The sequence below is a fragment of the Mauremys mutica genome, chromosome 5 (genome assembly GCF_020497125.1).
Source record: "Mauremys mutica isolate MM-2020 ecotype Southern chromosome 5, ASM2049712v1, whole genome shotgun sequence".
Lineage (NCBI taxonomy): Eukaryota > Metazoa > Chordata > Testudines > Geoemydidae > Mauremys > Mauremys mutica.
This window is the reverse complement of record NC_059076.1, coordinates 24,910,154-24,936,735: the sequence shown is the minus strand read 5'-3', so window position 1 is coordinate 24,936,735 and position 26,582 is coordinate 24,910,154. Positions and strand designations below refer to the sequence as shown.

Genomic DNA, 26,582 nt, shown 5'->3' with positions numbered 1-26,582 from the left:
TTGCTGCTTTTTCCAAGGGAGCCCAGAGACAAATAATTTGATTTTGCAAACAGAGTGAATTATTTATTCTCCACAACAATAAATAACTAAGATGCAAAATAGTTCCTGTCTACATCCTGAACGGCTCTTTGCACTCTTCTTAGGGTCTCCGCAGCTCAGAGTATGCTGGATGCAATTTGCCCAGCCGGATCTCTGACTTTTAGCCACTAAGCAAAGGAGAATTTAATCTTCCACTGGTCTCCTCTCCAGTTTCATAAAGATCCAGGCACATCCCACAGCCTTACACCTAACCCTGCCCACTCCCATTGGGGCCAACAGGGGGTGGGGAGGAAATCTGCTCTCCTCAGGGATAGGACTGCTGTCACCCACTTCATTGCCAGGCAGGTTAGGGACTATGCCTGACTTCCCCCATCCCCCCTCCACACTGGTGTAAATCAGGAGTAACTCCACTGAGATGTGGCAGGAACAGGAAGTAATCTCACTGAGCTAAGTGAGAGCAGAATGGGGCCCAAGGAGAGGGAGAGGGAAGGGGGCAGAAGGAGGCTCGTTCGGTTTCCCAGGCGCCATTGGCCCTGGCAGAAGGGAGGGCGGGGGCATGCCCGGCCCCATCTGTGGAGCTATTGGGTAAGGGAGCTGCCAGCGTGACGGGGAGTCAGGTTTCCTCCTTTACTTGGGCAATTGCCGCAAAACATTTCGAGAATTTCTCCGAGACGGCTGCGGGAGGAGGATCAGTCGGTCCCGGTGGCTTCGTTCGGTGCATTGAAAAGACGGGGCGAAACAGCCTTTTCCTTAACGCGGTCCCAGCCAGGTAAGAGAGGGGCTGAAATTATTCCTCCATCCTGGCTCTGAACCTCCCAGTTTCCTCTAATCTCTCTCTGTCGCGGCTTCGTCCTGCTGCCGCACCTACCCAGCCCAGTCTGCCTGGGTCTAGGGTGCTCGCTGCTTCGGAGAAAGGGACAACGCCTCCGACTGCCATTGCATCAGACTCGCCCCTCGAAGTGCGGGCGGTAACACGAGCCCTGCCTGTTAACACGGCGCGGATCGCGGTGCGGACGCTACATGCATGTCGCTGCCTCTGCCCCCCGGGCAGTGAGCGGAACGGACAGACCGATCGCGGTCCAGCCTTAACTGCTTTTTTGTTCGCTTAAAAATAAATGGGGGAGTTCTCCTCGCCCGCCTCCTCTGGTGCGTGGGGAAAAATAGCATCTCGCTGCTGCAGGGAGCGTGCATCGCGCGCGCCGCGCGGCGTGTCTGGCCCTGGCTTCCCCAGCTGTGCACTGGGGTGGCGGAGGCACCGCGCCGCGGCGGGTTGCTGTTCTGGGAGCCGATCGCCCCTCCCTGGGGGTGCGGGGGGTGGGAGAGGGGAGGCGGGGAGAAGGGCCGGGTCCATTCGTTACCTCGCTGGCTGCGGGCACAGATGGCGCTGCCCTGCAGCACCAGCAGAGAGGCGGCGGCGGCGGCGGGGAGTAAAACCCAGCGGGTTCTAGAACTCGGCCCGGGGAGTTCTAAATTCGGAGGGGGAGGTTCCTGATATCTCGCCGCTGCTGTGCTGACCCCGACGATGGGCAGGGGGAGAAATAGCAGGAGATAGGGGCGCGTTCCCGCCTCCCTGCAGCAAGGCAGCTGGGCCGGGGGTGGGTCCGCTCCGTGTCGTGAGCACAGGCCTTGCCGCTGCCAGCTCTTCCCTGTAGGGTCTTGTCACTGGGGCTTGCGCGTTTGCCAAAGTAGCTTCCCCTACTCACAGCCCCCGGCTCTAAAAACAAATCAATCCACTATCCAGGATCGGATTCCCACCCGCCCTGTTTATTTATGGTTTGCACTGTCAATCACAACTGTCTGTGGTTCCACACACCCTCCCCCCCATAGCAATACCATTCTCCAGTCAGTGCAATTGAAGATTTGGAAAACGGTTTTGATAATGGACTAGCCCTAGCATTGATGCTGAAATATAAGAATAATATTTGGTTTAGCCCCCAGCAAAGAGGTAGCGGTGATTTAACAAGGATGCACTATTGAGTCAGTGAAAGTAGATTGTAAATGCTGGTTCGTAACCTACATAGTTTCTGTGCCAGCAGAACTTGGCTGCTGCCCTTGGTATCTGCCCCTAGATTAGACACTTGACAAAAGGTGATTACTGACGGTCCTTGTGTAGAAAAGAGCCAAATATCCACATCCTGCAAAAAAAGTCTCAGTAATGGCACCAAAAAGGGGAAAAATTTGGACATTAAAAAAAATTAGTTTTTTATTTTTCTGGATTTGTAGTAGGGGAAAGGGAAATGAAACCTGCTTTTCTCTCATTTGTCTCCTTCCTTGCAGATAAGCATGCTGCATTGTAGGAAGAACAATTATTTTTATTGCTGTAATTCTCATAGCTCTCCAACTTTATATAGTCGTTGATGCTGGCTCCCTGGGTAATCACTGTTCTCCTGGAGCGTGGCATAGCCTCACTGTTTACTCATGCAACAAAACATCTTTTTTTAAGAGCAGCTCAGTTGTAATCCAGGATCCATTTCTCAGAATTGTAAAAGGATTTAGACTCAGGACATGAATTTCCACTGTAGCATTTAAATTAAAAAAACCACACAACTGTTCAGTCTGAAGGGTATAAAAATATAGATTTGAGTTAATAAAAGGCATTGTTTAAATAAGATGTTTCATGTTTCATTTAAGCTACCCTGAGAAACATCAGGTTTAGAAGCAAAAGCATCTGAGAATCAAAGTTAGGGCTTGTCTACACTTACTGGCAGATCGACGAGTGGCGATCAATGCTAAATCGACTGCAGATTGCTCTCCCGTCGACTCCTGTACTCCACCGGATCGAGGAGAGTAGGGGGAGTCGAAGGGAGGGCGTCGTGTAGTGTGGACCCTGTAGTAAGTAGGTCTAAGCTACGTCGATTTGAATTACGCTATTAACGTAACTCAAATTGTGTAGCTTACATCGAATTTCCCCTGTAGTGCAGACAAGGCCTTAGTTTTCTTCTTTCCTCTTTCTGTGGGCCCAGCTGACGCCCTGCTGTTCTATGGGGTGAGGAGAGCCCCACATACCCAAAAGACAAGAAAGGAGGCAGGGCTGTGTAAGGGAAGCATGTTGCAGTTCCCCAAGGAGGTATTGCATTGAGAACCTCCCTCCCCCCAATTTACTGGAGAGCGTGGTGGATTCTTCATCATGGCAATGTTTAAATCAAGATCAGAGGTTTTTCTAAAAGATCTGTTCTAGGAATTATTTTGGGGAAGTTCTATGGCCTGTGTTGTACAAGAGGGCAGATTGGCCTTGGAATCTATGAGTCTATGTTGGGCGCTCAAGCAAGAAGCTCCTTCCTCTACCCCCAGTGTTGGGCTGCGCCATTCCTCCCTGCTGGAATAAATGAGGTCCAAATGACCCCCTCCCACTGTAAGCCTGAGAGAGAGAGTAAGGGGGGGGAAGAGAACCTGGCAGAGTTTCCCCTACCTTGTTTCACTGGGGACTTGTGGGCTGTCCTCTCTGTGAATGCATGATCCAGAGGAGTCGGAGCCAGAGCCATTTGCATGCTTCCATGCCAGCTCTGGCCTCCTGGCCACCCCTCCTCGCTCACATTGAGTCTCCAGTGGTGCTCTCCTGTCAGGGAAACGTCAGCTTCCCCCAGGGCTGTCCTTACAGAGGGGAAGGTTGGTTCCCTCACTGCACTGGGGGCTCAGTGGAAAAGGTAAGGCCACCCCACTGGCTCTGCTAACTACCTGCGGAACTCCGCAGAGATGGTGGGGGGCACAGTTGTATCTGCTCCCACTCCTGGTCACTCCCCATCTCCATTTACCAATGTAGAGAGTGCTCCATGGGACCTGTGGGGACAAAGCGGGGGGGACTGCTGCACTGACAGCTCCCCTTCCCCTTTCTCCATAGGATAAGAGAGCTGCATGTGAAGGGTCCTTAGGGCATGACCTAGTTCTCGGTTTGATTGTTCCATGGGGACGATACCGCTCAAAACTAAGGCTCTGATCCTGCAAACACCTGTGCATCTGCTTAACTTTGAGTATGTGAGTAGTTCCATTGACTTTAATTGGACTCTTCATGTGTTTAAACTGAAGCACGTGAATTCTCACTTGGAAGATCAAGGCTATATGGAGTGCTTAAAAATACTTGTTCTGGTGTAACCAATAGCTTTGTTGAAATGCTCAAAACCACTCTGTCTAAAATAATTGCTGATTATTTGTACATGTGAAATAGGCTAGAAATGTATATTTAAGTTGGTCATTTCTTTCTTTGTAAAAATGTAAAGCTTCTTAAGTTAATCTCTGCCTGTTATTTATTGTATAAGCAAGAGGATAAGAAGGTAATACACCTCTACCTCGATATAACGCCACCCGATATAGCACGAATTTGGATATAACGTGGTAAAGCAGCACTCCGGGGCGTGGGTGGGGGCAGGGCTGCGCACTCTGGTGGATCAAAGCAAGTTCGATCTAACGGGGTTTCACCTATAACGGGGTAAGACTTTTTTGGCTCCCGAGGACCGTGTTATATCGAGGTAGAGGTGTAGTTCATGCTTTTTTTTTTTTTTTTGGGTCTAGGTAAATGCAGTTTTTTTCACACAATATTTTATTCCTCCCTTATAAATATTAAATACACAACAATTTCCTTTTGGTTGCTAGGTAGTCCTGATCACTGTTGTGGCTGTTGGCAAACACTCAAAGCAAGGTCACTTTCTTCTTTGTACATATATATTTGTGCAGTGTCTTAACCCTTTGGGGACGGCATATATATATATATACGCACACACACACACACACACTCTCTCTCTCTCTCTCCTCCACATTTCTTTGGGTAGCAGTCTGAAAAATTCCACTATTCCAAGAATAAAAGTCATCATGTGAAAGGGTCTTTGTACAGCTAGACCTATTGTGGAATTTTCGTTGGATAGTATGTTCGTAAGATTACATTCGGTAACTACTTTCATAAACCCAAACATGTACAATTTACCTGATCAATGTAGAGTTCCACTTAAAAAGAGTGGCTACTATCTGTAGCAATCTGAGGTGGGCTTTCACTTTAGATACATGAAGAATACTTTATTCTTGTCCAACCATCTTGTTTTTCCCAGCAGTCATGTATTGCCAAACAACCTTGCTGTATTTTTACGTACAAACAAACATGTCTTGTAAACAGTGACACTGAAGTCATGTGCTGTGGCAGAATAAAGCTTGCGTTCCTGTATCTTTTGTTTATCCCCCCAGTTGTCAGTGTTTTATACAAATCTGGAGGAGGATTAGCTTTTGAGATATGAATTTGGTGGAAAATGAATGTTAAATGGTTACTTGAGCGTTAGAATAGTGCTCTTATTCATGCTGCAGTATTGTGAGCTCTGAGTATAGCGAACACTTGTGTTCCTCTTGCATCAAATCCACACTTGGAAGTGAATCCCAAAGCCACTCCTGTATTTCAGTTTTCTCATGCTGTACAAAAGGATGTTAACCTACTGAAAAGGTGAGTGAAGGTGACAAATGGAAAATAATAGTCCATCTGTGTGACCCAGGATATTACTGAAAGGATGGGATGGTATAGGGTTATATGGAGAGGAATAATAAACTTCAGATATTTGGACATCTGGCTTTAAAATATTGAAATATCTATATTCTTTACAATCTCTAATCTAGCTACCCATTTTTACACATTAGGCCAAAATCATCCATAATGCAACTCTAAATTGGCTTATTACAAATTACTTCACAGCATGTTTGACTTTCATCACTTACTTATACAAATGGTAAGAGTAAACATTCCTTTCATCAACCAAGAATTGTATTAAAGATAAGCTAAGCGCAGCGAGGGAGGTTGCCCATCCAGCCTTCATTTCTTTGAGCTGTGAACAAGTTTAACGTGCACCACCAGAAAGCACACGGTACAGCTATTTCCAACAAAATTCCTGCTTATTGAATTTCCTATGATTGTAGGTTTGGCAAGCGCAGAGTTTTGATTAGGATTTTTAAAAAATAACCTTGCACATCTCCGTATACAGAAGTATTTCAAATGCTGCAGATAAAAGCGTGATCAGAATATACCTATAATTAGTGACATTACAGCACACTGTTGGCAACAGGCCAAATGTATAGTATCTCTAATGTAATTCTGTGGATCCTTGTGCCTTGATTATTACTCAATGGAATCTACCTGGAGCCTGTCTGTTTTCAATCCCTTTATGTTAAATAAAGTTAAATAAAGTGTTATGGGTAACAGATATATTTTAGCTGTCCAGTTTTCATTCATTTTATTATCTCTCAGAATCATCATTGGGGTATTTTATTTATTATTTTATTTATTCTGAGATAATGACTGTTCTGTTTGATTTGGGAAGTGGTCTGGACACCAACAGATACATGAAAACAGGTGAGAACTTTCTTTGTGTTATTTGAGGAATCTAATTTAAACGTCAAGTAGCACAGAACTCCAGAGGAAAAAATTATTAAGAGTGTACTTGGGCAAAGTTATCTATGAAAAGAGAGTGTGTGAGTTCATAGAAATACTTTAAAGAGGGTTCTTAAATGAATTAATACAAAACTGTCGCTCCCAGAAGAAGAGGGAGCGTTATGATTCAATTAACTGATCTGTTCTGGAAAATATTGATCAGGCCCTGAAAAAAGTACGTGATGCCCAGTTCTGGCAAATTTCATGTGCTGGCAACTAGATAAAAAAGTGGAACTCTGTATATTTCTATTTTGTGTCATTTTAGTCTGATATTCTTTACTTCCCTATAGAGCAACAATGCAAGCTTTTCAGCAGTTGCACGATCTGAGGTAATTTATAATATGCTCACTCTCATCACGTTACTGTGTGAGTTGTGATGGTTTTCTCTGAGCAACCAAGCAATAAAGTCATGTTCATTTTATTACAGCTGGTGGTCAGCAGCAAATGATCAGCAGAAATGCATCATCCAATGCCTTGTTTTGGGCTATTTGCAATACTGTATATTTAAATCCCACCTGTGGGCTAGTCTGAGTAAGATTATTTCTCAGTGAATCCTGCAGATGGATCTTTCCAGCTGCTTCTGGGCAATGCTGTCCACGATTAATGATCTCCGATGGTGAAAATGTTTCTTGGGTGGTATAACTTGAATTTCCCCTTTCTGTATTTCTTGTTTCCTGACCAGTTCTCTCGTTGTCCGTGAAGACATTCCGGAAGCTGTATATTGATCTTTCATTCACTGCAAAGCTCTGTGGAATCAAGTTATGTCAACAGCTGCTTTAATTAATTTGGTTAGAAATGGAGGGTATCAAGTGAGAAGGAGAGCGCTGCTGACATCCCTCCTCTTGCAAGACGACAAACGCTTGACTGCCGTGTGCCAGAGCTCCACCACAGAACGCAGGGCTTCCCGCTTCGATCCAGACGGCAGTGGGCGTCCAGCCACGTGGGACGCTTTTGGTATCTGGGACAATCGCATTGATGAGCCCATACTCCTCCCACCCAGCATAAAGTATGGGAAGCCAATTCCCAAAATCAGTCTGGCCAAGGTGGGCTGCGCAAGCCAGATTGGAAAGCGGAAGGAAAATGAGGACCGGTTTGATTATGCTCAGCTGACAGATGATGTCCTGTATTTTGCAGTGTATGATGGGCATGGCGGGGCTGCAGCAGCTGATTTCTGTGCTAAGTACATGGAAAAGTACATTCAGTACGTAAGCAAGGGTTTGATGCCTGGCATTTGGTTTATTATTTGCATTACTACTAGTGTCTACTAGGTTAGGGCCCCCTTGTCCAAGGCGCTATACGAACACATAGTAAGACACAGTCCCTGCCCTGGAGAGCTTACGGTTCAAATGGACAAGACACAGAGAGCAGGAGAAGGTAAATATGATTATCCCTAGTTTAGAACGAGGGGACTGCAGCAGAGAGAGACAAAGTGAGTTGCCCACCATCACATAGCGTAATTTTGATCATTGAAATATAAAACTTGGTGGCACTTCTGTCTCACTGTTCGCCTCTTGTTTCTGGAGTCGAGAAGGATTCCCCGGTGCCAGAACAGTGTCAGAGATTGGACATTGCCATGATGAGCAATTTGTTTTTTACCCTTCTGAAGTATAGAAAAGTCAGGTCCTGTGGGCACTCGTAGCAATTAACAGAGGGTAGGTAGTGCTTCCCTCCTCTATTCGCCTATGGTGAAACTTCCCCTGTGCAAAGGGACAACGCAAGGCTTAAGTGGTCTCAGTCCTTACATGGATCTTTTGCACTGGGGAGGGTGGGATTTTACCCACCAGTCCCAGTCTAGTCAAACCCATTGAATTCACTGGGGATTGAAGGTGCACAGCATCCTCCAGGGTTGGGCCTGCAAAGAGCATGTGGGAGTTACAGGTTGCAATGCCTGCAGTACAGGTGCAAGGTGTACCACTTGCACCACTCCATTTGCATAATTAAAGTGGCTTAAACGAAGGCTGCATACTTTCTACATAAGCCAGGATTATGCAACAATTAAAAATCACCAGTACTGAAGGTCAAATTCCCTTATATCAGGAGGACAGGGAAGAATGCTAATGGCTTCCTGTTACCTCAAAAGGATGATATAGCGTGATTCAACTTCTGTAGTGGGAAGACAAGCCTGTGGAAACTGCTGTAGATGGAGAGGTATCTTTGTGGAAGAAGTTGAACCTGTCTTTATTTTGTTTCCAGAGAATTCCTTTCTCAGGAGAAGAATTTGGAAACCGTGTTGACCAAAGCTTTTCTAGAAATAGACAACGCATTTGCGAGGCATGCTCACTTATCTGTTGATGGTAGGTAGAACGACTGTATCCTACTTTGCAGTGGTGGGGGAAATGGTTTTAGAAATAGCTGCGGAGGTGTTTTGTATTAATAAAATAGGTTGGATATTGAAAGCAATTTTATTTAACACAAGGATTTGCATTCAGAATTTCTTGCAAATGAAACAACTGGCATCAATCACGCTTGAGCACTTCAGAATGAAATGATATGAAAACCCTCTCTGAAATTTATCTGGGGAGCGGATATGAGTCTGAACTTTTGCCAAACATTCCACTGAGCTTTTATCCTGTCAAATAGCTTATTTACCAAATGTACTATACGCTACAATGGTTCATATTTAGTATATATGTAAACACTGTATGATGGGAAATTCACTGTCACCAATTTAAAAAAAAATGCTGTTAATTCTGTAGGTTTTAGAAGAAACAGTGTCTAAATGTTCCCTCTTGGCTCTGCTGCAGCAATTAAGTAACAAACTAGGTTCAGAGAGATTAATATGACAGATGCTACTGCTATACAAATAAATAAATAATGTAGCGACGTTTCACAAAGAGAAGGGGACATAGTCAGTAGGGAAAAGTATGCCCCAGATCCTCAGCTATGTCAAGCAGCCTGCTGCATGCCTCAGGACGGCTTGTGTATAAAGGTGGCATTAAGCAATTTTAGTATTCCCCAAATCCTGGGCTGGCTGTGTGCTGAGTTATTGCACTAGCATATGTGTATGCTGATTGCCAGTGGCCCAAGGGGCTGTTAGAATATCTGGAGCTTGCAGGAGCACAGGGAAATTGGCCCTGAGAAGTTGGTGTCACCAGAGGGCTCTGTGACAATGGGGTGCTACTCCTGTGGTTGGCTAAGCCCATTTTACAGCCATGTTGCACTTAGGGTGACCAGACAGCAAGTGTGAAAAATCGGGACAGGGGTGGAGGGTTATAGGAGCCTATATAAGAAAAAGACTCCAAAATCGGGTCTGTCCCTATATAATCGGGACATCTGGTCACCCTAGTTGCACTGCTGATCCCATTGACATTAAAAAATGCCAGCACATGCTCTTGGTTTGCATTGAAATGTTCCCCTTTGCTGTTTGCAAGCCAAACCTTACTGTGTTGTCTAGTGTGTGAAAACTAGAACGTGAAACTGACTGACCCAGTTTTTGTTCAAACTGAAGTACAAAAAGTAAGCAGCATGAATGGATAAACAGAGACCCATTTAAAAAACAATAAACTAAGGTGGTATTTACTGATTTAAAAGTGATTTTTAACCTGATTGAAGAAGCAATACAAAATAATTGGCATTACCCTTTTAGTAACCTCTGGTTATTTGAACCTGACTTTGGGGAGTGAGATGAAGAGTTAAGTCACATATTTTAATTTGTGAAGTTAGAGTTTTTACCGAGGGGGTAAGAATGAGTCTGCCTCACACCCACCTGAATGATCTAAAGTGCTTCCGTAGGAATGGCTTATCTTGAAGGCCCCTTGTTTTATTTGTCAAACTATGCTCCTAAAAGAGCTTGTTTAGAGTGACCCATTTCAATGGAAGTTTATCGTGTTCACAGCAGCTCCATGAGGAGAACGACAGTGTAATGAGAGAAAACAATGGTACTTAAAATATGATTTTGTTATGCTGAAAATAATTACAACATTTAGTACTTAGGTCTTATTGAATTAGCTAAAGAGACTCTGTAATCGACAGGCTGTGCAGTAAGGGTGGGCTTTCAAAATGCTGTCTGGGATTTTACTTTGCAATTTTCACCATCTTTAACAGGAGCAGCATGGCTAAACCACTAGGCACTACTCTGAAAACGCCCCCATTAACTTATTAGGAACCTGATGCTAATGCTGGTAAACTTTGAGAACAGCTAAACAAATGCAGTGCCGAGACACTGGGTAAAATCTTTTCACTAATACAGCTCAAGCGTATATGAAAATTAAGCAGAGGTATGTTAGTTTTCATGAGTAATTTCATAGAATCATTAAAATGCAGGGCTGGAGTTTAGCAGGTTACAAAGCCCAGGCCCCTGTGCTGAGGCAGAACCAAGCTAATCTAGACCATCTCTGACAGGTGTTTGTCCAACCTGTTCTTAAAAACCTCCAATGACGGGGATTCCACAGCCGCTCTTGGAAGCCTATTCCAGAGCTTTAACTTCCCTTATAGTTAGAAAGTTTTTCGTAATATCTAACTTAAATCTCCTTTGCTGCAGATTAAGTCTATTGCTTCTTGTCCTACTCTCAGTGGACATGGAACCCCTCTGTAGAGACAGTCATCAGGAAGTGGTATCCAGATGTGAAAGGGCTTCATTCTGCAGGGTGCTGAGTACCTCCTTTGAGGGATTGACTGCCCTCAAGTTGTTGTAGAAGCTAGGAGGAGCTGAAGGCCCTCAGCACTCTTTGCCAGGTGCTGAGCAGTCCCTGAAAGCAGGCCATAAAGGAGTGGAGTAATGGGATGTAAAGACATAGACAGATACCAGTTTATTCATGTAATTAACTCTTTGCATGTGTGGTGTTGAAAACTGTAAATATTTTTTAGACTGTTTTTGTTTGAAACGTTAAATAAAATTGAACTGTTTTTCTGATGAGGATACATGCAACTTAACTGCACTGTCGGGACAGTTGGTTAGCAAAGCTGCAGATTATTTTTGGCTATTCTAGATGTGATAGAGTCAAGAGTGTCACCAAAGTCTCTTGGAAACAATGGTCCTGGAATACTGGCTGGTCAAGACATGTGTGATGGCACCCAAGCCAGGTCTTCATATTTAAATCCTCCCTCATGCTGGGTATTGGAAGACAATAGTTCAATTAAATGTTTCTGATAGGTGACTCCATCTGTTGATTCCTTGGGCTGGTGGTCTGTACCTCTAATTTTTTTTTTTTTTAAAGTACAGTGGATTTTTAGGATGCTGGAGGCCTTGATACTGCTAACACCTGCAAACTAGTCAATGGAACTACACACACTTAAAATATATATATATATATATATATATATATATGAATGTTTGCAGGATCTGGGCCTCACTGGGCAAATCTCTGTCACTAAAACAGTAGATAATCTGGGGAAGATGGAGTTTTTTAAGTTGCTGTTTAAAAAGACGATCTACTTAATTATGGCAGAAATTGAACAATTTGTGCATTCTTCAAGGAACTGTGGTCCTTATTTTTAAATCACTCCTTCCAGTACTAAAATATTTTAAAAAATATATAAAGTAACGCTTACATCAAATTTCCAGTGTAAAAAAAGCTACACATTCAACACTACAGTGCTGTGTCTTCTGTGCAGCACATAGACTGATGGGTTTTATGGGCTCTTTAGGAAACACAGGATTTGCCATACTGGACTGTGGTCCATCTAGTCCAGTATCCTGTCTCTGACTGGGGCAGTACCAGATTTTTCAGAGGAAGGCATAGAAACCTCACAGTCAGCACATGCAGGATAATCTGCCCTCCCCGTTAAGGCTCCCTCTAATCCCTAACAGAGTTTGGCTTAAACCCTGAAGGTTTAATAACTCTTTCAAAAATGTATGCTCGCATTAACTGTTATAACTGGAGGTTCTTACTATCCGTGTACATGTCCAGTCCCTTTTTGAATCTTGCGAAGATTTTATCCTTTGTAAATTTCGGTTCAGAGCAAAGTGCAATTAATGCAACAAGCTCCTTCTCCCACTAATTTGGATCAACGACCATGTTCCCTACAAGCAGGGCCAGCTCTAGACCCCAGCGCGCCAAGCATGCGCTTGGGGTGGCATTTTGCCGGCAGGCGGCTCCGGCGGACCTTCCGCAGTCATGCCTGCGGGAGGTCCACCGGAGCCGTGGGACCAGCGGACCCGGTGGACCTCCCGCAGGCATGACTGCGGAGGATCCGCTGGTCCCACGGCTCCGGTGGACCTCCCGCAGGCGTGCCTGTGGATGCTCCACCGGAGCCACGGGAGCAGTGGACCATCCGCACGCACGTCTCCAAGAAGTCCCCCGGAGCCGCGGGACCGGCGTGCTTGGGGCGGCCAAATTCCTAGAGCTGCCCCTGCCTACAAGCATGTACAACTTCAAAGTTTGTTACATTTCTGATCTAGATAGCTCGACCGTGTATTTCTTAAAATGTGAAAAAGCTGCCTTTTTCTCCCCATATCAGTGGCCCAGAGCTGAATAAACACAAACTTTTTGAAGAACTGAAGCAGTACCAGTTACTTTCCTAACGATGGGGCTTTTTTTTTTTTTTTTTTTTTTTTTACTTTCTCTTTTGGCCTTGTTTCTTTGGGGATAAATCCAGGGTCCTGCAGCTTTCCCTGTCCCCACAGTGCCTCTCTCTGCCTTGCATCCTCCCAGCTGGACTATTCTGCTGGCCCTGAAGGGAAGCTCTCCCAGCCGCCAGCTGAGAGACCCTGATTTAGCATGTGAGGGAAGACCCTTCATGATGGATCATTTTTGCACATTCTCAACCTTGGACTGGTGCTGTATGTCCAAGGTTTCTTGATGAAAACACTGCCACCAACTCTCCTGACCTGGCCTAGGACAGCCATGTAAGGTGACGCTATTGCTTCAGTTTATTGAAAGCCAAGTCCAATACACAGTGAAGACAATAGGAATTTTTCCATTGACTTCAGTGCTCATTGTATCAGACCCTAATCACACTGGCCATTCATATCTAGAATAGCCATTTTATTGAAGAAGGTTGGTTGTTAGTTGATGTATCTGTATGTGTTGTTTGGGGCACTCTTGAAATCTTATTATGCTGCACAAATAGTGAAGGTCTTTTTCTATAAAGAGAATAAAATACTGAATCAATTTTTTTTTAAAGTTACCATTCAAAAACATGACTATTCTTTTAAATATGTTAACCTGCAACACTGAGGAAAAGAGAGAGCTGCTGTATATATTATAGTCATCAACCTAAAAAGTTTGAGTCTTGGTAATGGTACTTGGTTATTATCTAATCAAGTTAGAAGACTCTTAATCTAAATATTTTCTTAAGTTTTTATCCACATTCAGTGTTCAGAGGGTCATGACGATCCATGAATCTATATCCAATGGCTATAAAGCTGTTTATTTTTAGCAGTCAGTTTCTTGGAACCTTTTTGTTTAGAAATGAAGATTGTAATCAGGTTGATCCATAGACTGTACTTGAAATGCTCTTTAGAACATCTATCTTTGCCAAATATGAGCTGGCTGGGCATTTTCCATTGATTTGTTTGGTCACCCAATACTGTTACAGAAATACTTTGTGGCTTTTGTTTAGGCTGAAGCTACAACAGAGGTGACACACCGCTGTAGTGAAAGTGTAAGGAGGAAAATCATTGTGAAAAGTGAATCTATTTGAGACCATGTACGTCTTTAGACAAGACTGAGGCATGGTCAAATTGGACATTATGCATTGTCATAAGACTTCCCTATTCTGTCACACCACTTGTGAAAAGCAGAGCAGGCAAACCCAGCGTGAATACTTCCCCTTGCTTTGCAGCTCTTATTCTGTCATCCCCCGTGTTGCAGGTTTGTTTTGTCTGAACAAAATCCCTGGGTGAATTTCCTATTTGCCTCTGTGTACGTGTTATTTGTGGCAGAGACTGTACCTGGTCAGCAGCTCTAGAACTGGAGGCCCTGGACACTATATGCTGGGCTTCAGTGGAAAGAGAGATCTGCTTAATTTTGTCCCAGGTGAAGGAGTCCGGCGGTTCCTAGCCTGGACTACTGGAAGGTTCCCACATCCTCTTTGTCACATTAGTTGAGATGACATGCAGTAAAAATTGTCCAGTGAGTGTTAAGAACCTATTGAAAGATCTTAGTTTTATAGTGATATTATTAGGAAAAAGTGAAAACTTTTTTTACTTTTTAATTTTTTTAAACGTTAAAACCAATGTATGTGCTGATGCAGCATATCTTTAAAGTGCTAACAAATAAATTAGACGCAATAGTAGTAAAGCACTAGAAATTTGATACATTCACAATTCCTAGATTTTGGAACTGTGTTAGTGACCCAAATGAGTCTGAAGCCCCCTTTAATTTAATAAGGGCCTGATTCTTCCTCCCTTACTCACATTGAGTATTACCTTCATGCGTGGTGTTGCTGAGAGCAGAATCAGGCCCAGCAAAGGGAGCATGAGTGGCACTTATATTTCCAAACAATGATGTTAAGCTTTTGTTTGGTCTATAGGTATTTGTAAGGTGCCTGTTACTATGTACCTACTACAGCTTTGCCATACATATGTCTGGCTCTTCAGTAATACCCCTAGAATTGGTACTGAAGGTTGATTTGATTTTTTTTTAAATACTCAAGAGTATTTGGGATGTGTGTGTTTGCTGTGCCTTAAAGAGTTGAGGCACATCCCCAAATATTTAAAGAGTCGCAAGAGAAATTTGATAACTTGTGCAATAATTCTCTTGTATGCCTTCTAGAATATAGCATTTGATACTTGGCATTACAGTTCCAAACGCAAGGAATGATATCAGAGGCTAGTGGCAACTCCTCATTAGTTTTTAATTTCTAAACAAAATACATTTAGCATGAATTAAAGATAGTTTTATGTAGGCTTTTCATTTCACTTTGCTTTAACTGTCTGGTTAAAACAGGTATTTTGCTGGCTTTACTAAAATATCTGATTTCACTGCTAAATTTTAATGGCGTATTTTTAAGCATGTTTCAGAGTGGGCCTGCAGCACACTAATTCTTGTGTGGCCTTCTAAAGTTGGAAATAAAATGCAAACACTTCATTAAAAAAATTAAAAGCTACAGCCAGCTTAGTGGCTGGAAAAATCTGGTTTTGCTTCCTGTATCTGAGCCCCAAAATAATCAAAGACTGATACAAATTACAGTGGAGTTGGTTGAGACGTATAATGATGGATACTTTGTTTGAGGACATAATTGATAGAGACTTATTGAACCAGGAGACTTCAGTGCAGTGGTAATACCTGTTTTAATAGTACTGACGGTCTAGTTTAGACTGTTTTATGGATTTGCTTTATTTTTTCATTTGTCAACTCACACTGTTTTCACTCTACAACAAGGCTCAATGCATCTTTAAACCTTGCCCACATGAAAAATTCCTCCCACACACGTTACAAGTCTTAACTCCTTCAGAGGTGCTGAGCGCCCACAGTTCCAGTGGATGTTGACTGGAGCTGCCAGTGGTCAACGCATCTGAAAATCATGCTCTGTAAATATGACACAGGCTGACTATGGAATGTGCTGAAATCTGCAACTCTCATTGACCACAATGAGAGTTAGTAGGTGCTTAGTATCCATCAGGACCAGACCCATAATGCATTAATTGGTTTGGGACCTAATGGGGCAACTGGAGATTGCCCTGGCAGGGTAGAATCCCTGAGTCTCACAAAGATGGATTTGCCAGCTCCTTGTGACGCCCCCAGTCAGTCAATCCCCAGATGCACAGTTAGACTGTGAATAGGTGTGGGCAAGACTGAAGTCCATATTCTTTAAGGAAAAGGAGTGGTTGCAGGAATATCTTCAATTATTATTACTTTCTCATTTGGAAATAGAGGAATATAAATGGGGATTTGGATTTCTAGCTTAAACCAACAAAATACCGGCTGTAATTTTTAAAATCTGTTTTTAAAAACTAACAGTTGAAAAGAAAAACCCAGAATAATGCCTGGTCCCAAGCGGTCTTTCAACTGAATTCACATCTGCAGTAAATTCTAGGCTGTACCTCTTCCTGCCCATGCTTTCCTCTGCAGTAGCTCACCGCAGAAGCATGTGAAGCAGCTCTCTCTCTGTCATAGTTGCATACGCTGTGTGCTCTAGCAATAAAGGAGGAGCTGTTCTTTTAAAAAAAAGAAAGTAATTCTTTTAGCTTTGGGGATTTACTTCATTGCTAATGAAACAACTGGTCTGTGCTCAAACTGGTGCAGTCACAATTCATATTAACCTACCAAAATGATTTTTCCCAAGGATGTTAAAGCAAATGAGTATTTGAAACCAGAATCCCTAAATATAATTGCATTAGCTAATCCATTCTAATAAAAAAAAACAACCCCCCAGCTCCGAGCATGTTGTTCAACCCACAAGGGATAGTGGAAGGGGGGGAAGGCAGTGGAGGACCTGTCTTGCACTCCATTGCACTTTGTGTAGTTAATTTATACCTGGGTAAAAGGCCACCACCAAGGCAGTTGGTGGACTGTGATTTAGTAGCATTCCCAGCTGCTTTGCACCAGTATGGATTACTGCACAGGGTGCCAGGCAGGGCAGAATCAGGTCTGGAGCACATCTGGTCTCTAGTCAGGGGCCCTTCCAACAAATTGAGTGGCACGGAGAGCTCAGAAGGGAGTCGTCTCCTGCACAGCTAGGAAAATACTGGATGCAACATTGGCCTGTTGGCAGAGGGAGGGAAATGGTCAGATCATAGCGACTCTGACAGGACCTGGAGCCTGGGGCTAGGAAGGAGATGTAAAATGTCTCTTCTTTCAAAGCATACACCCAACTCTCATTAGCATTGCTGAATTACCCACGTGCATCTACAGGAGGAAAGCTCCGCAGTGGGATTTATCCTGACTGTTTCCCATGTAAATCACCCAAGTACATTCCAATATCTAAAGCTGAGGTACTGGAATAGAAAATATACTTGCCACAGACCCAAAGAGCAGCATCCCCCCGACACCTATTTATCACGTTTGCAATCTTTGCATGGAGCCATGTTGTTGCACAGAACACCTTTACCTCCCCCTCCCATGCATGTTCCCCCCCCCACTGTCCATTATTTTCATAGCTTTAGTTGCAACTTAAATCTAGTGACTGCGTAATTTAGACCACACATGTTTTTGACCATTAAAACCATTGTTCTGTTATAAATGCAGCAACGCTGCTGGACAGTCTTAAAACTTCTCTCTTTTATGTGATGTTTGTAGCAACCCTGCTGAACGCTGGGACCACTGCAACAGTGGCCCTGCTGCGAGATGGTATTGAACTGGTTGTGGCCAGTGTCGGGGACAGTCGTGCACTATTGTGTCGAAAGGGAAAGGCCCTAAAACTCACCATTGATCATACTCCAGAAAGGAAGGACGAGAAGGAAAGGTACAGCTCAGTTATGCTAATAACATCACTTGGGACAGCCTTGGTCAAACTCTCTTGGCTAATTTTGTTCTGAGTAAAAGGGAATCAAACTAAATAAATAGGATCAGCTGGTGTAAATCAGTGCAGCTCCTCTGAGGTCAATGGCACTAGGTAGATTTACTGGGTCTGGGGATCTGGCCCAAAGCACTTTACATCTTGAAACTCATCCTCACAACATTCCTCTCTAGAGATGGGTGCAGAACTGAGGCTGGAAGGTTAAGTGACTTCTCCAAGGACACAGAGATAGAGCCAAAATTAGAACTCGTGCTCATGTTCCTTGCCCAGTACTCAGCCTCCTAAACCATATCCCCTCCTGAAGTCCTTCAGAATAGAAGTCTGACCTCTGTGAATGTCTCTGGGTTGGGCCTCCATATCCTTCCCATCCCTCTGCATGGTATAATCCAAGCTAAAGACACTGGCAGGAATTTTTCACCTTTTATTGTTGGTCTGAGCTTTATTTCATATTTTCCTTCTTCTATTTTGTGTTTTGGACAGGATAAGGAAATGTGGTGGCTTTATAGCGTGGAACAGTGTGGGTCAGCCCCATGTGAATGGTAGACTTGCAATGACACGGAGTATAGGAGATTTGGATCTTAAAACCAGTGGAGTAACAGCAGAGCCAGAAACTAAAAGGGTTCAGGTAAGAGGGGATTAATAGGGGACATTGAACCTGAGCCTTTGGAGCCTGTAGTGTGCACAGCATGTGTGTCTAGCAGTCAGAATGCCGCTGGGACCTTTAGTCTGACTGTGGGCCAAGTTCTGATCTCATTTATGCTGTAGTCAGGGGGGGTCATTCCAGCCTGACACTGAACAGCATCTGGCCCCAGTAATAAATGTTGATTTTAAATAGCGTGGTTGTGTGTGTGTGTGTGTGGTGGGGGAGGGAATAAAAGCATGACAGCCATCTGTTAACTGTCATGAGTGTTGTGTTTTGTTGAAACTAGTTATATGCCGAAAGACAAGTGTCACCTCAGCAGTGGGGTTGACATGTTGATTTTCACAGGTTGGTCCAGAATTTAAATAATTTTAAAAAATAGCAGACGTGTGTGTTTTGCACACCTCTGAGGGGGGAAATACAGGAGATGTGTCAGTGACACATTTTATTGGGGCTCCACAGTTGTTCAGCATATGAGGAAAAATGAGTTAGCGTCTCAAAATCAATTAAACGGCTTTCTCAGTTTCTGCCCCCTCCTCCCCACCTTTCTATCCTCACCTAAACTTAATCTTCTCAGTATCTCCTCCCTCACCTCCTGGTGGTAAGAGTCAGAAGCTGAGGGGGTCATATTCGAGGTGGGCCAATATAGATGCTGTTCTTAGGGCAGTTGCCAGAGCGAGGGCAGAGCACACTTCCCTATTAGACCAGACTAGATTATCATAATGGTCCTTTCTTGCCTTAAAATCTGTAATAACTGAGGTTGTTCATTGGTAACTGGGTAATACACCGAGCTGCCGGGCTTTTGGCCTCAGTGTATTGAACCCAGGACAGGGTTCTTACCAAGCATTGGCAGCACCCTCAAGTGATTTCCTCATGATGTTTGGAATATGGCTCTCTTGACTGTTTTGTGTGCCAGGGCTTTAAAGCAATGTGGTGACATAGTTAAGAGTTTTGGTGCTGTTGGTATCACCCATGTAGAAAATGGAGGGACATGCAGCAACAACAGGAAAAGTCTGTTGTAACAAAGGAAAAAAAGTAGAACTGTTCTGCCCTGCAATGATTTATTTATAAGATGATTTATATTGTGCGGTCTAATTACAGTTGCATCATGCAAGCGATAGCTTCCTGGTCCTTACTACAGATGGCATTAACTTCATTGTGAACAGTCAAGAGATATGTGACTTTATTAACCAGTGCCACGATCCCCCGGAAGCAGCCCATGTTGTGACTGAGCAGGTATGTTTGGCTTTGGGCTTAACTAGTGCTCTGTTGATGATGCAGGGACAATGCAGTTTAGCAGGGAATAGAGTGTGCAATGCTGAATATGCTCAGACTGACAGATCCGTTGCAATGCATAGATGATATTATGGCAGCAAATTGGCACCAATTGAAGTGGGATTGAATATTTAAGAAATGTGTTTTTTTCCCCCCAAACACAGGCTAAAGTTGGGGGTGACACCTGGGGTTCCAGGCATCACCGCACCTCGGGGGTGGGAGCCCCTGGCAGAATTGCTTCAGTGAATCTGCCAGGAGCTGGGAGGAGACAGGTGCTGGAGACAGAGGCTCTCTGGAGGCCCGGGGTCTCTTAGATCTGTGGGGCTGGATACTCGCCTTCCTTTGTAAAACATTTCAATCTCACAGATAAATAGTACTTTCATAATAATACTTATCTCTTCTAATGATTTATTTCTCTTCTCAGGCGATACTGTATGGTACTGAAGATAACAGCACTGCTGTCATAGTACCATTTGGAGCGTGGGGAAAATACAAAAACTCAGAGGTCAACTTCTCATTCAGCCGCAGCTTTGCCTCGAGCGGAAGGTGGGCATGAGGACCTGCTGGAATCAGATTTACTGTGCAATAACCTGTATGTCGCATGCTACAGGAGAACACATCTTGCCCATTTATTTTTCTCCCACTATTGTACAAAGTAGTAAGCTTACTGCTTTCTGGGTAACAAACCCTAATCATGCACATGTCCCATTTTAATTGATGTTTTCAGATTTTAGGCAGGTGTTCATTTTACTGACTTTTTTTGTTTCCAATCCCAGAAGATGATGGGTAGTCTTGTGCAGATGGACTAGGTGCAGGGCAGTAATCAATACATGTTTTGTTGTGACTGATTTATCTAGTTCTCTGTGAAAGATTGATACGCTGGATAGACTGAGCCCTGTGCTCCCCCCTGTGCACAAAACACCCAAACACGTAATCATGAGGAGACAAAAGGTGCCTGTTTTGTCTTCCACTGTGTCACAGCCACCAAAAAAGTCCTTCTGCGCTTCAGGAGAAGCATGTGAAAAATAGTGGCTCGGCTAGAGAGGATTCAGGAAGAGGTTATTCTATGCAGCAAACTCCTCTGACACATTAGTGTAAGTTTAGCCCCAAAGTCCTGTCTAAATTAATGCTGCTAAGCAGAACAATATCTTGACCTCCACGCTCTGCAAGTCGAAGCATGTGTGCAGGCCAGGAGCCAAACATGCATGGCAGCCAAGGCAGATATGCTGCCACTGGGGGCAGAGGGGATTCCCTACAATGGCCTGGAGTTTGTGAGGTCTCTGCTGTCCTACGTCTCTGGCCAATGTGGGATTTGGAGGCCACATTGCAGTCCTCTTTGTAAACCCCTGGCACAATTTCACTGAGAAAAACATGAAGCTGGTCTACAGGGGTGCAAAAAGCTGCGTATTTTTCAAATTAAGGGGCACTGTAAATTTGAATTCCATTTCTTAATGATTTAATTTCTAACTATTCCATTTGCTAGTTGAGCTCCCTGGAAACAGTGCAACAGGAATGTTTTAATTCTTTTAAAAAATGAGTAAGGGCTTTTGTGCTCTCCAGAAAAGCCAGCTGTTAGTTGACTGTGTACAGGATGCCATCAAGTGCACAAAGTAAACTGGAAAAAGGGGAGTGTCCTGAGGCGCTGAACTGGTACCTCCTCCTGATCACTGTGGGGATTAGCTCAAGGATGACATCCCCCGTCCGCGGTTTGCACCCCGTCACTCTGTCCCACTTCGGCTGGCAGCCTCTCCAGGAACTGCCACGACCTCTTCATTCTTGGCCCTCCAGCCCTGTCCCTGCCTGTGTTTTCCCCTTCCGGGAGCCAGTACCTTGCAGCCCATTCGTCCACCCATTTCCATCAGTGGCAAATGTGGGGAACCCAGACCCATCCACTACTCCAGGTGCCAACCCAGGGACCCTGTAGTTGGCAGCCACTTGCTGGGTCCCCTCTGACTGTTCAGTACATTTCCCTGGGCCACTTCCCCGCAGCCCCAGCACCTTGTTCACCTTTACTTCAGGGCCCTGCTACTCAGTCCCAGCAGCCAGCTAGGTGCTCCCTCACTCCGGTCCCTGCCAGCAGCTGCTCTGTCCATGGTGCTAACGCCTCTTTTAGCTGCTAGGAACCCAGTCCTTACCCCTGGAGCTCCAGGCCATGACTGCCCAAATCTTGCCCCGCAGCTTCTTTTACATGAGCCCTGCTGAGCCCGGATTGGTTGCTCCCTGCAACCCCTCTCCGATTGGTTGCAGTCCGTTCAGCCACTCTAGGCCGCTCGGAGGCCTCCCCTCCACTGCTCCCTCCTGGGGTTAACCCCTTTCATGCCAGTGTGGGATAGACACCCCACCACAGGAAGAAAGACGCTTCTTTTGTTTTTAACTCATTTTTTAGCCTTTTTTAGCCTTGGGTATTGCTTGTAATAACAGTAGCTGCCAGATTTTCAGACAGAAATATTATTTATTTATTTCAAGTTGACAGCATCTCTTTCTTTTTTCCTCTTCCATTTTTTTTAATGTGGAAGGGGAATATGGGAGTCAGTGTCAAATTAGGCACAAACGGCCAGATTCTGTTGACTTCTGTGAAAGGCCCCAGTTCAGGCCAGCTAAAGATCTGTCCGAGAGCACCCAGTTCTGTTCTCACTTACTCCATTGTAAATCAGCTGCACAACTCTCCTGACATCAACAGAGTTACACTAGTTAGACACCAGTGTAAGTAAAATCAGGAAGAGTGAAATTGGAGTTGAGTTCTCATTAGTTTTGCCATCATATTTTTCACATTGGACCTGTTTCTGGCAAGAAAGATTTTAAAATGAAATAAATCACCTGAGGGAAAATTCTGCTGAGCTGCCTGGTCAAACACTTATTACAATGTGAATCTTGACACTCTGTTACTTTAACCCTAACCCTTCCTGTGCCCAGGCTCAAACTTGTACAGCCATTCCAGATGTTTCTGTTTGCATATATTTAAAGATGCATGAGCATCCTTTAGGCAACTATGCTTAATATTGTACTGAAGTGCTTTGCATACAGAAAGTGTCCTGCTTGTCTCATTATGCAGTGTATTATATGGTGTAAATAATATTTATATTGCTTTTATAAGTAAAGAGTTTGTGAAACAATATTTGTAAATATATATATTATATCCAATGCTATTGCATAGCTCACTGGAATGGGTGTATATTAGTGTTTTACAATTATAATCCCTCCCTTCCCCCAGCTCCCATTGCTGAGGGTTTGGCGTAAGATTTTTGCTTTGGGTTACGGGTTTGTGTCCGAAGTCCTGGGCCCAGCCCTGCTTCTCCTGAGTTGCCAGTAGTGGGAGTAAGAACAGGTTCTCAGTCTGGAACAAATTGATTCCCCAATAAACGTGGGTTGGGTCTGTATTTGATGTTGACAAAACACTTCTTCCCTTGAGCATTTAGGGTGAACTGGCCCCGCTGAAGTCAGTGGGAGCTTTGTCATTGCCTTCAGTGGGGCCATCTTTCCACTCTGCGTCTCTTTGTGCACTTCTGGGACTCAGCGGTTTATTTCAGAACTTTAAATGTGTAGGCCTGAGAGCAAGGCTTTCAAAGTGGCTATTGCATGTATAGAGAAACTAACCACAGGACTCCGGCTAAAGTCGTTTGTTGAGTATCCTAGATCCATAATACACAGATAGGCCACATCTTTCTATGGGTACTACAATAGCCTCCACTCACAGTGTATGTCTGAGAGCTGCTTTGTGAATGCATGCCACTGCTGATAAAGTGGTGAAAAGAGAACAAAGTGCTGCAGTGTGCAGTACTACTAGCTTTTCTCCTGCGACAACTGCAGCCTTGGTAACGATACAAATCTGATGATTTCCACTTACTCCCTAGTGAATGTTTAACCACATGACAGAACCATCCTTGCCTTGGTACAAGTAGCAGTTTGTTTTCAGGAGAGGCCTGGGAGTGGAGCAGCTGGGGTGGTGGCGCAGGCACCAAATGAGAGATGTGCATTAGCAGAACTGTTTGGGAAGAGTTTTGCAGAAGGTCCATCGACATTTTGCCTCACTCCAGCTGGTGCTTAGTCCCTCTCTTTCGTGTGGTCCATTACCCATGTATCCGGTCTGAAGGCACCTCAGAGACGTAGGCTTTTAGTAGCACATGTTCGATGTATTTAGTTCCGGTTTTTGTTAGTTTTCTAATATGCTCAAATTGGAGTAGTGCTGGCCACTTTCTGAGCTGAACCCCTCTATCGAATGGCTGGTGGGTAATGAATAATACCGTACCTAGAGCGTCTGTGCGACAGTTAATAGGCGAGTAACTCAAAGAGTAGCTTGAAGATGGGGTTTAAGTATGACCCCTAACAATATTTCAAGTGGAATGTGAGTTTAGGTTCCTTAGGGTTTTGCTACATCACTGTCCTATAGCCTGTCACCTAGTTTTATAGTGAATTGGAGATTGTTGAGTCTGTTGTCGGGCTGTCCTCTCATAGAGAAAGACTTAATAATTTCTTACCATGTTGGGAAGGAAATAGTCAAGAAGGGGATATGATAAAGCTCTACAGAATGTGTGGTGTAGAGGGGCTTAGAGCCTGTCAGAGGGAAGGAAGAGGTGCATTCTGATAGTGTATAGGGATCAAATTAACAGTCTCCTTCTATCTTTTAGCCAGCTATCTGCTTATGTGGAATATCAAGGTGTCCAAGTCAGACTCAGGTGTTTCTCTACGTCCAAGACGCGTTTTAAAACAATACATTCTAGTCTGTCAGCCTCCTGCTGTCTCTGGCAGCTCCTAACACGTACACAGAGAAACTGGTCTTAAGCCCCAAGGGACCAGCAAAAATCTGTGGCCTAATAGAAGGGATCTTTTAAAATGTAGGAACAAAATTGATCTGAAAATCTGTGCCACTGTAGTTACAGTGGCCTTTTATGACAGCAGTTGCCTATTGTAAGAGGCTTGTAGTGCAGCACTAACTATATATACCCAAACGTTTTGTGAACTGAATTAAATGGAATCTCTGGTGTTTTTACCTCATTTTCATCTATTATATCAACGGACAGGAGGTTGCTTTTGTATTACAAACTAAACTGTCTCTTAGAGGTGAACTGCAAAGCAGAGGATTGTTTTGCTCTTCACTGGTTGTCTGGGCCCAATTTTGATGCACGTATGCATGTTAAATAGGGCTGAAAACAATTTCAGTAGAGTAGGGTGCTACTCCTTGTGACTAAGTGTATCACAATCTAGCCCTTAGGATGCAGAAAGACTGTTTCAGTATTTTAAAAATTATACACGTAGTGATTTATTTTTACTATGAAGATTAGGAGAGTTCTGTTTGCCTCACTCTTCTCTCTTTGCTGGAGGACCTTGGCAAGATCTTTGGAGAAGCTGAGTAGTGAAGTCACAAGAGTAATCCAAGCTACTGTTCTTTCTCCTCCAACTAAGTGGAGAATGAAATGCTGATTCTTAGCTAGGGATGTGGTGAATTCTCCCTCACTTGCAGTGTTTAAATCATGTCTGGAGATCTTTCTAAAAGAGAATGCTCTGGCTCACACAGAAGTTATGGGCTTGATGCAGAAGTTGGGTGAAGTTCCATGGTCTGTGAAATACAGGTCAGACTAGTTGATCGTAACAATCCCTTCTGACCTTAAAATGTATGAATCTGTGAATAATCATGGAGTAAAATTTGTGGTCAAAGTAATGGTGGTGGGGGAAACAAAGTACTGAAGTTGCTGCTTATTATGTGTTTGGGGAAAATAAGGTCTGGGTGAAATCCTAGCCCTACTGAAGTCAATGGCAAAACTCCCACTCACTTCTGTAGGGTCAGGATTCCACCCTCTGTCTTTTGGTAGATGGAAATGCTATAATTAAAGGCTTTTGATTTTTCCAGTTAATACAGAACTAGAAAATAATTTATATCAATAAAATGGAATAACGAAGATTAGTTCTTCATCTTTGACAAACTGTTTGTCACCGATAGTTAGATAAATAGGTCATTTATCCAACTAGCTGAATGTACTGTATATCCACTGTACAGGTGTGTTCCTTGCTGCTGAAGCTGCTATGCCTCAGCACAGAGGCAGCTACAAGGTTTCCTCTTTACCTTGTTTTCAGTGTGGCAACTTTGCATGTCATAACTCTATAAATGCAAAAGTACAATTGTGTAAACTTGTTACATAGTTTGCCTTGGGACTACTTAGATTCTCCATGGTTCGATGTACATATTTGGTGTAATCAAAATCCATAATTCATCTACTACTTAATTTGAAATGAATGTTCTGTTTTTTAACATGTGTTTTTAACGAAGCAGCTGTACAATGTGAACAGGCTAAATATGAATGCTTAAAGGATCTTTTAATAAAGTTTTTGCGTCAAGAGCTGTCTATTTTTTCTTCCCCCAACATTTTGTGATCATGTGGGTGGTATTCACATTTTTACTGTTCTCCCTGGTCTTTCCTTGACTTCTCTCCATCAGCTGTGTTGGTGACAAGAAGAAAGCGTGGGTTTTACTTTTGTCATACCTAATAGTATGAAACAGGCTGGTTTGCCATCTCATTGTTATATTTGAGGTTGCGCTCTTGAATGGAAGGCAAGGATTGTGTCCACCTTGGACCAGAAGTCCCGTCGGTTTGCTGGATCAGAAAGGCGGCCCAGAGACAGTTTAAACTCAGGGTGTTTATCCACAAATCCTCTCTCTGTCTGGTGGTCCTTGGAGAATCCAGTTTGAATGAGTATAGGCGCACCTCTTCAGGAGGTGGTTTCAATACAGCTGATAACCAGAGGAATTATGTTAGCATCCCCTGAAGTACATACAATGCCACAATCACACATATATAATTGTGTTTTTAATACAGTGGATCCCCAAAGGTATTAACCCTAACTCAGTAAGGTTTAACTTAATTCAATAAAGTTTATATTAATTCCATAAGGTTT

The 26,582-nt window shown here is 43.7% G+C and overlaps 1 protein-coding gene across 1 annotated transcript; it reads left to right on the top strand.

Moving 5' to 3' along the window:
• Positions 1 to 712: 712 nt before the first annotated feature.
• Positions 713 to 26,024, top strand: PPM1K (protein phosphatase, Mg2+/Mn2+ dependent 1K). Its single transcript, XM_045019314.1, has 7 exons — positions 713 to 808; positions 7,119 to 7,637; positions 8,630 to 8,730; positions 17,560 to 17,725; positions 18,260 to 18,404; positions 19,521 to 19,655; positions 20,119 to 26,024. The coding sequence occupies exons 2-7, from the start codon at positions 7,198 to 7,200 to the stop codon at positions 20,248 to 20,250; spliced, it is 1,119 nt and encodes a 372-aa protein (XP_044875249.1). The 5' UTR covers positions 713 to 808; positions 7,119 to 7,197; the 3' UTR covers positions 20,251 to 26,024.
• The last annotated feature ends 558 nt before the right edge of the window (positions 26,025 to 26,582 follow it).